This window comes from Schistocerca nitens, chromosome 1 (genome assembly GCF_023898315.1).
Source record: "Schistocerca nitens isolate TAMUIC-IGC-003100 chromosome 1, iqSchNite1.1, whole genome shotgun sequence".
In the NCBI taxonomy this organism is placed as follows: Eukaryota; Metazoa; Arthropoda; class Insecta; order Orthoptera; family Acrididae; genus Schistocerca; species Schistocerca nitens.
The window spans coordinates 734,379,284-734,388,476 of NC_064614.1; the positions used below are offsets into that span (position 1 = coordinate 734,379,284).

The 9,193-nt window shown below is 40.2% G+C and overlaps 1 protein-coding gene across 1 annotated transcript in view; it reads left to right on the plus strand.

The window, feature by feature from the left end:
• Positions 1-7,653, plus strand: part of LOC126260141 (dipeptidyl peptidase 1-like) — a 63,267-nt gene extending 55,614 nt beyond the window's left edge. Inside the window, exon 10 of the mRNA XM_049957396.1 lies at positions 7,370-7,653. Within this exon, the coding sequence (XP_049813353.1) occupies positions 7,370-7,555 (186 nt within the window). The 3' untranslated portion in view covers positions 7,556-7,653. The remainder of the gene's footprint in view (positions 1-7,369) is intronic.
• Positions 7,654-9,193: the final 1,540 nt, after the last annotated feature.

Consider the following 9,193-nt stretch of genomic DNA (forward strand, 5'->3'; position numbering starts at 1 on the left):
CAGTGTGCCTGATATATAAGTATAGAATAATTTTTGTTGTAATTAATACGCAAACTAATCATTCCCGATGACAAAATAGGTATCAAGTTCAAATATGATTCCATGCACAGGAATATCAGTTTAAGTTGGGAGAATTCAGTACCACGTGTTTAACTCTCTATTGCATGACTCTTTTTTCCCCTAGGAAACCAATTTCAATAAATACATATCAGGGGGGGGGGGGGGGGGGTAGGGTCTGACACACAAAATACTGTGTAATAGGTTAAACATAGAAATTTTGATGTAATTTTGATTTATTCAATGTTTTAGGATGGTTGCCATATGGTAACACCATGTGTGTGCCAACACTTCCCACAAGACTCACTACACTTTCATTTACATACATGTGTAAAATGACTTAAGAAAGACACACAAATGTGCTTCTACACACATTTATGAATAGTTTTTGGTGAAAAACTGCTACTTTTCTGTTTTCAAAAAAATATTTTGTCATATTATTCAACAAGTCGATACCTCATTTCATCACTCAGTGTGAAATTTCAAAAAACAGTTATTATATGCAGTGAAACATAAATGTACCTTGCGTTTCAAATACTTCACTCTCGCAATTCCATTGCATGATGGACCTTTACACCTTCCTTTGATATCTGTAATAGGCAAATGTCCTATGCCATCTATCCCCATATCTTTTTCAGGCAGTGCAGCTGTTGGTCCTTTCTTCTTCTTCGCCGTGCAGCTCCCTCAATAGAATTACTTTTAGGTATTCCTTGCTTCCTTGTCTCACTTTTCCCCTGAAACAGCAAACCTCTACCTACGGCTTTCTTGAACTCAGCTAAAGCAAGCGTGCTTTTCCAATGCATTCCACTTGATAGTGCATCTGTTCTGTAAAGAAACCACGCATTCACAACCATCAGGTCTAGAATATGAAAAAATATTCTGTGATAACATGTTTTGGAACGTATCTGGACCTGTACAATGCTAGAACTGAATCCACAAGATCTACACTTTCCATGAACTGATAATACTCAATTACTGCCCTGGGGCAAGATACCTTGACTGACTTCTTCAACTTCTAGTCAAATCTTTCCACTTCAGTCACTGGATTTGCTCCCACAAAATTGCTGAGTAGTATCACAAATCTGTTGTCATGCCACTTTACATTAGAAACTGCATATTCCCCATAGAACACTGCCTTAATCTGTTGCATCTCTAGCAGATCTCGTCATTTTCTTTTCAAAGTCGTACACACATCCCTTTACACGATTTGAACGAACAGTGCCTAGGCTGTAGATCCCTCTCTCTGTCAGTTTCATTAGCAGATCTAAACTACAGAACCAGTTGTCAAAAATATTTTACAGTTTTTGTGCTCAGGTATTACACTAGCTAGCCTTAGCACAACAATTCCACTGGCTCCATTGTCAGGAAGATGTTCATTTTGGTTACTTCTGCCAATATACAGTTCAAAGTTGTATACTAAACCATTCACATCAGATGGTACAAACATTTTGTAGCCCCATCTCATTTTTTTTTTTTTTTTTTTTTTTGCATTGTACTGTTTCATTGAATAACGCCCTTTGGTATAATCTGCTTGTCAAGGCTGAAATTTCCGGCTTCGGAAGCACTTTACACTTATAAACAGTATGGTCAATAAGGCTTCTAATTTTGTATATAGGATCATACCCTGGCTCTCTTTTGGGTATTGTTCTCAAATTATCAGCAAAATGTATGTTACTTTTTATTTGTTGAAAGCGATGTATACGCATTGTATCAGCTACAATGGGAACTCTAGTCTCAAGATTCCAGTAATCTCTAGTAGAAGGGAGTCTAATCACAGACATAAAGAACACCATTCCTATCCAAATTTCTAATTCTTGTCTGCCAAGTTTCAGCCCTTTTGCAGAATTTTTTTGAATGGATAATCTGTTTGACTCCTCAACAATAATGTCTAACATTTGGCTTCCAAGAAACATAGGAAAATATTCTCACATGAGAAGGGATGTCGAGTGTAACGGTCCATTCTGGCATGACTAGTACCTTCCGGCAGTTCTTCCAACTACATGCATGTACAGGCCTTTTATTTGGTTTTGGAGCACTATTTTCTGCTGCCGCTACAATGTCCTTTTAGTGTAACACATTATTTTCGTCATGTTCTTCCCCTTCTTGTTCCTTTTCCTCTTCTTCTTGTTCTCCTTCACTGCCATCGTCAGTCTCAGAAACGACTATAGCCGAAGTTCCATGAGGACTATTACGTCCATCACTTTCATCCTCTGAATCATATGCAAATACTTCTTCACTGTCGGTGTTGCCCAATTTCGAATCGTCACTTTCTTCAGGAATATTTCTAATTGCCGCTGAATGTATGCCATCGTAGAAGCATGAAGCTGGAATTGGCGCTATGTCTACGAAATAAAAATAATAAACAGCATTGTACTGAATCCGCCCATGTGGAAAATGGTTATGCCTACATTGGCAAGATCATAGTGTTGCCATATGGCAATAAACCGAAAATACTGAGTAATTATTTATCATTCAGTTACAGAGGCGTCAAAACATTAGATTTAAGAAGCATTTAATTCTACGTCTATGTAACTGTTCTATAAGATTTTTATCTTATATTATACTTACGTATAGATAGAGTGACGTCCATACAACATCTTGAATCGTAATTACTTTTATTTACTGCGTTGTTATATAGGTCAATATTTACCTTCTATAGAAATTTCGTGTTACTTTTTGACAGTTGTCAAATGACGGATCGTCCCATTGATGCAATATGTTATCTAAGGTTGTCAGATATAATTTTGTTAAGGGATGCAGAACTGGAGGTGAAAAATTGTTCTAGTACATTAAGAAATATGAAGGGCTTATTTCAATAGTGGTACAACTACTATTGAAATACGCCCTTCATATGTCTGCGGTAGTAGCTGCTATACAGTTTCCCATTGCTGCCCGCTCTTCCTGTGTGTATTCCCTTATCGAATTCAAAGTAATTTTACGATGGAGTGAGCTGTAGTAATTTTACGATTTCATAAATTTCCAAAAATGGTTTCCTTTCTATACCTAAAAATGTCCTACAACTTGTGACATAGTGGCATTTTTCGGCAGAGCGATAATAGCACCGAGTAATAAAGGGGGGGGGATTCACAAGTAACATGGTACCAGTATTCTTGCAAACGGGACGCACTCACACGCTACATGCCAATAAGTAAATGCCATGAAAATTAGTCAGTGAGCAGCACTTTTTTCACAAGCTGCAAAATGGTCCCGACTCGGCCAGTGATCCGGAAAGTGTAGAATAAATTTCTTTTTTCCGTCTACGATTACAAAATGTTATGTCCTCAGAGAGGACATAACATTATGTGACCACAGCAGAGGGAAATAAAGAAACCAACACTTTTATTTGACAATAATCGTACGCTATCATTTCCAAAACGTTTATTCACACTGTGATGGCTTTGAATTCACATCTCGTCTACATGAACCACTGGGAATTTTAATTCTTATGATTGATTTTTTCGTGAAAATGTAGCCTGCGTGTTTTGAAACTGTGTAGTCTCTTTTGCACTCGATTCTTTTATGATGATATCTTTTAAAACCTAATCCCAAAGATAGAACCATTTTTCTCAGGATTTTCTCGCTGTGCTGTCAGAGTCTGGGTATTTTCATGTACTGTTCACAGTACCGCGGAAATTGCTTGCTGATAAGACATTTATCCATATCCTAAATCGGACATTTCTTGTGTGCACCTTACTTCTTCTTCTGGGTAGATACTTGACCCTACTCCTCCACTCGGCATCGGGTCTCTCCTATACACACCATTAACACCTGCTTGCACGTTCCGTCGCGTTTTCCTTCAGTACTTTCATTCCTTCCTCGTTTTTACCTCCCTGCGAAGTTGTTTTCCGCGTTCACTTCAGTTCCTTTCGCGTTGAGGTAACAACGTGCACCACTTTGAACTGGAGTGTAACTAAGCTACAGTATCTGATCAAAGACCTTCAAACACCCATATGTAATTAGGAGTCGGCCACTAGATGTGGAGGCGGTGGTATTAGAAGCAGTAACAGCAAGACGAGTAGGTCAGGACGGCTCAAATGGTTCAAATGGCTCTGAGCACTATGGGACTTAACATCTGAGGTCATCCGTCCCCTAGACCTTAGAACTACTTAAACCTAACTAACCTAAGGACATCACACACGTCCATGCCCGAGGCAGTATTCGAACCTGCGACTGTAGCAGGAGCGCGGTTCCGGATTGAAGCGCCTAGAACCACTCGGTCACAGCGGCCGGCTCAGGAAGGCTCAGTGACTTCAAACGTGCACTAGTTACTAGATGTCACCCGAGTTAAAAATTAATCGGGGACATTTAAACGCTTCTAAAGTGCCGAAGTAAGCTATTTCTGATTGGGAAGCGGAAATATTAACGACGAGCCACAGCTAAATCAAGAGCAGGTAGACCTCGTGCACTAACGGACAGGGGCAGGGTAAAAAAACCACATGAAATCAGCCGAAGGAATCACTTTCCAGTTCCAAAGCGCTTGCAGCAGTCCAGCTAGAACAATGGGTATGTGTATGGAGTTAAAATGAACGTGGTACAGTGGTCGAGAAACTCCTGTTAAGTCACGCATTTCTGTGGTCAGTGTTAAGCGACGCTTCAGATGGTGTATATAGCGAAGCCACTGGATAGAGGATGACTGAAAACGAGTGATTTGCAGTGATGAATCACGCTATACCTTGTAGCAATTCGATGAATAGGTTGGGTGTAGCGAATGCTTGGAGAACGTTACCTGCCATCATGCGTAGTGCCAACAGGGAAGTGTGGTGGAGATGGTATTATGGTATGGGGGTAGTTTTCGAGGTTAGAATGTCGATTCCTTCTTGCACTTAAGAAAACGCTAAAAGCGGAAGGATGTGATCACATTTTCCAGTAGTGTGTACTGTTTACAGTAGAGCAACAGTTCGGAGGCAATGATTGTATCAGCATGATAATGCACTGCATCGTAAAGCAACATTTGTGAGGCATTGGTTTGTGGACAATAGTACCCTTGAAATGGGCTGGCCTCTCCAGAGCCGCGACCTGAACCCAAAGAAACACCTTTGGGATTGGTTAGGACGTCGACTTAGTTCAAGACTCCAGCGTCCAGCTTGACTTCCTTCTCTGGTTTGGGGTCTTGAGGATGAATGGGCTGCCATTCCACCAGCAGAGTTCAATGGTAGACACACCCGACATTAATATCTTCTAACAGGTGTCTAGGTACTTTCGAGCAGGTCGTGTAGTTTTCTCTATGGCTGGGTCTATGGTTCGATTTGTGGAGTAATAAAACATTTACTCAGATGTTACAAGATGAAATGGGTAGTGCTGCAAGTGAACGTGAAACAAGGTCAAAAAGACCAAAGCCAACTACAAGAATACTTGAAAAATATGCAAGCAGACAACATTTCCTGGCATAAACGGAAAGCAGAGGAAAATGCAGTAATTCATCATACATCTAGAACTTATTGAACGAACTGTTCTTGAATCTTCAACCAAACCATTGTTTGATTCTACACCAAAGACGTTTAAAGTAATTTAACGAAACCCGTGCGTCGAAATGAAAACGCATTTTCAGTTACATGGGTACTGTTCCGTCTGTTGCGACTGTAACAGTCTTGTTTGGACCAGATGCTTCTCGTTTTTACTGAAAGAGACTTCAATGGACACTGTAACAATCGTGGTCTTGCTTATAAATCGATCTAATGACATCTGAAACCTTTGTTTAAATGGATGTTTTTGTGGATGTGCAATGTCTACCCATCTCCTGTGTGATTCTAGGTGAAGGTCAGCAGTTTACTTAACAGCAAACAAACACATTAAATAAAACAGAACATTTTCACATATTGACACTTTTACAAAAAATTGTTCACACAGAATTACAATTATATACAGTAAGTTTTGTTCCCTCCAAATGGGACAAAGTATTTACAGTACAGATACACTACTTTGCATTGAAACAAACTACGACATCAAAGTTTTAACAAAGAAAAGAGTACACAATTTTATGTTATCGATTCAAACACATTTACAGACGATCAACAATGTAACATTAAATAAAGCAAAAAAAATTAATAAATAAATCCATACAGCATAAGAGCTGTGGTGTTACAAGTCCATTACAGGAATGTTATCGTCGTGTAACCACTCCGCCACAGGCCGTGCAGGAACAGGCGCTCGATCGTGTTGAAAGATGAAATTGCCATCCCCGGATTGCTATTCAACGCTGAGAAGCAAGAAGGTGCTAAAAACATCAATGTAGGCCTGTGCTGTGATAGTGCCACGCAAAACAACATGAGGTGCAAGCCCCCTCCATGAAAAACACGACCACATCATAACACCACCGCCTCCAAATTTTACTGTTGTCACTACACGCGCTGGCAGATGACATTCACCGGGCATAGCCTTACCCACACCCTGTCATCGGATCGCCACATTGTCTGCCGTGATTAGCCAGTCTACACAACGTTTTCCCACTGTTCAATCGTCCAATTTTTACGCTCCTTACACCAAGCGAGGCGTCGTTTGGCTTACCGGTGTGATGTGTGGCTTATGAGCAGCCGCTCGACCATGAAATCAGAGTTTTCTCACCTCCCGCCTATCATAATACTTGCAGTGGATCCTGATGCAGTTTGGAATTCCTGTGTGATGGTCTCGATAGATGTCTACCTATTACACATTACGACCCTCTTCAACTGTCGGCACTCTCTGTCAGTTAACAGACGAGATCGGCCTGTACGCTTTTGTGCTGCACGTGTCTCTTCACGTTCCCACTTCACTATCACTTGAGAAACAGTGGATCTAGGGATAATTAGGAATGTGGAAATCTCACGTACAAGCATATGCCACATGTGACACCCAATTACCTGACCACGTTCGAAGTCCGTGAGTTCCACGGAGCGCCCCATTCTGCTCTCTCGGTGCCTAATGACCACTGAAGTCGTTGATATGGAGTACCTGGGAGCACAATGCAGCTAATATGAAAAACGTATGTTTTGGGGGTGTCCGGATACTTTTGATCACACAGTGTATATGACGCCTTTGTGCCTTGCTGATATAGTTATGGCTTCCATTTTAGTGTACTTTCTGTTGCATGAAACTGTCTTTTTGTGAGTTTAGCTCCATGTTTTCAATGGCCAGATGGCAATTTACCACACATAGGTGCTTTACAATTAATATATCCGATTACCTGAAGATGGCACTATAACTTCACTGAAACTACTGGTCAGGACAAGTATCAACTGCGTTGTGGGCAATGAATCTTCTATTTTGGAAGCATTTTTACAAAATTACGAATAATTTATTTATTAGATCATAATCGTCTGTGTCACACACTGTGCAGTCCGTGAGCCATTCGGTGCTGTTGGTGGGATACGGAGTGGACGAGGCCTCTGGAGAGAAGTACTGGATCGTGAAGAACAGCTGGGGCGGCGAGTGGGGAGACGCCGGCTACTTCAAGATCCTGAGGGGGACCAACGAGTGCGGCATCGAGAGCATTGCTTTCCAGGCGACCCCCATCCCGGCCTGAACTGCTGTTCTCGTAACTGTTGCCATTTGACATGGACATCGCTCAATAAATACGAAGATTTGTTTATCATCAATAAAGATGTAGATTGGAAATATGTATGACGACGAGTGTTCTCGAACTAAACATTTGTCCCTTCTGAACTCCCATTCCCACTACTGCGACGGTAAAAGTTGCATTTTTTATACTTATAATTTATTTGAATATATAATCATCAAACGCTATTATGTTTCCCGAAATGAGTCAGGCGCTCCCGTCACATAAGACAGGATTCAAGGTACAGCAGTGACTGAAATAAAGAGACCGCAGTTAACACTTATACATGCAATATTATTCCTTTATTCTCCATTCCTTGCAGCTTTAAGTCAGTTTAAATGGTGGTCAAAGCTCCAGCTTCAGCATCAGTATGATTCATCCAATGTTCTCATGTTGTGAACGTGGTTTATTACAATATTACTACGCCGATCTTAATTCACTACCAGTACTTTCACTTTGGAGGACTGCTGTAGATACGAGATAACTTCCAAAAGTTTCCAAAATCTGACTTTTGAAAGAAAATGGTTACGAGTATGTTAAAATATTACCGTATGTCTCTCCACACATGTTTCTTGGATCATTGTGGAAATGGCCGCGAACTGAGTGGTTTGGTTAGCTTTTGGTGAGCCTACGAGCACTTCTATTGTCGTGTTTATATGAATTTGCAGTTTTGCGATGGCTGATCTGAAAGGCAACATGTCTGTTTAAAGTACATTCCAAATTGAGTTCCATTACAGTTAACTGAAAGAAGTTGCAACTGGAATTAGCTAAGAAATCAATAGAATCTTAGTTCAGGATCATGGAATATGTCACAAATTTGCAAATGGGCTGCTATCTCAGGAGATTCAACTACTAATCGAAGTAGTATCTCCAGACCATGATTTAGTGGAACTACGCCTTATTGTAAATAAATGCATGATCCAATAAACAATTTCACAATGTAATCTGAGTTTGGAAAATGATAACAAGTTAATTTTGTAACTCAAACTTACAAAAAATCGCGCAATTAATAAAATTAAGCATTACCCTGTGTGACTGAACATCAACCGCTGCCAAAAATCACTCGTAAAATTGTTTAAAAATTAATAATGTCGTGTGACTAGGGCCTCCCGTCGGGTAGACCGTTCGCCGTGTGCAAGTCTTTCGATTTGACGCCACTTCGGCGACTTGCACGTCGATGGGAATGAAATGATGATGATTAGCAGAACACAACACCCAGTCCTTGTGCGGAGAAAATCTCCGACGCAGCCGGGAATCGAACCCGGGCCCTTAGGATTGACATTCTGTCGCGCTGACCACTTTTTTTTTTTTTATAAGAATAACAGAGACGTCAATGAACGAACGGACAGATCATAACTTTGAGAAAATAAAGAAAGTAAACATTTCACCCAAGGGAAGATTTGAACCAAGGACCTCTCATTCTATTTTTTTTTTTGTGTAACAATAACAAACATAAACTGCTTCTAGCACTTTTTCTGTAAATATATAAGACGATGACTTTATAAAATAAAATTTTTCTGGGAAACGTAAATAAGTGGACCTTTTTTTTTACATAATAGTGAAAAAAAAATAAAATAAAATATCCTGCTTCTGTCAGTACAAAAC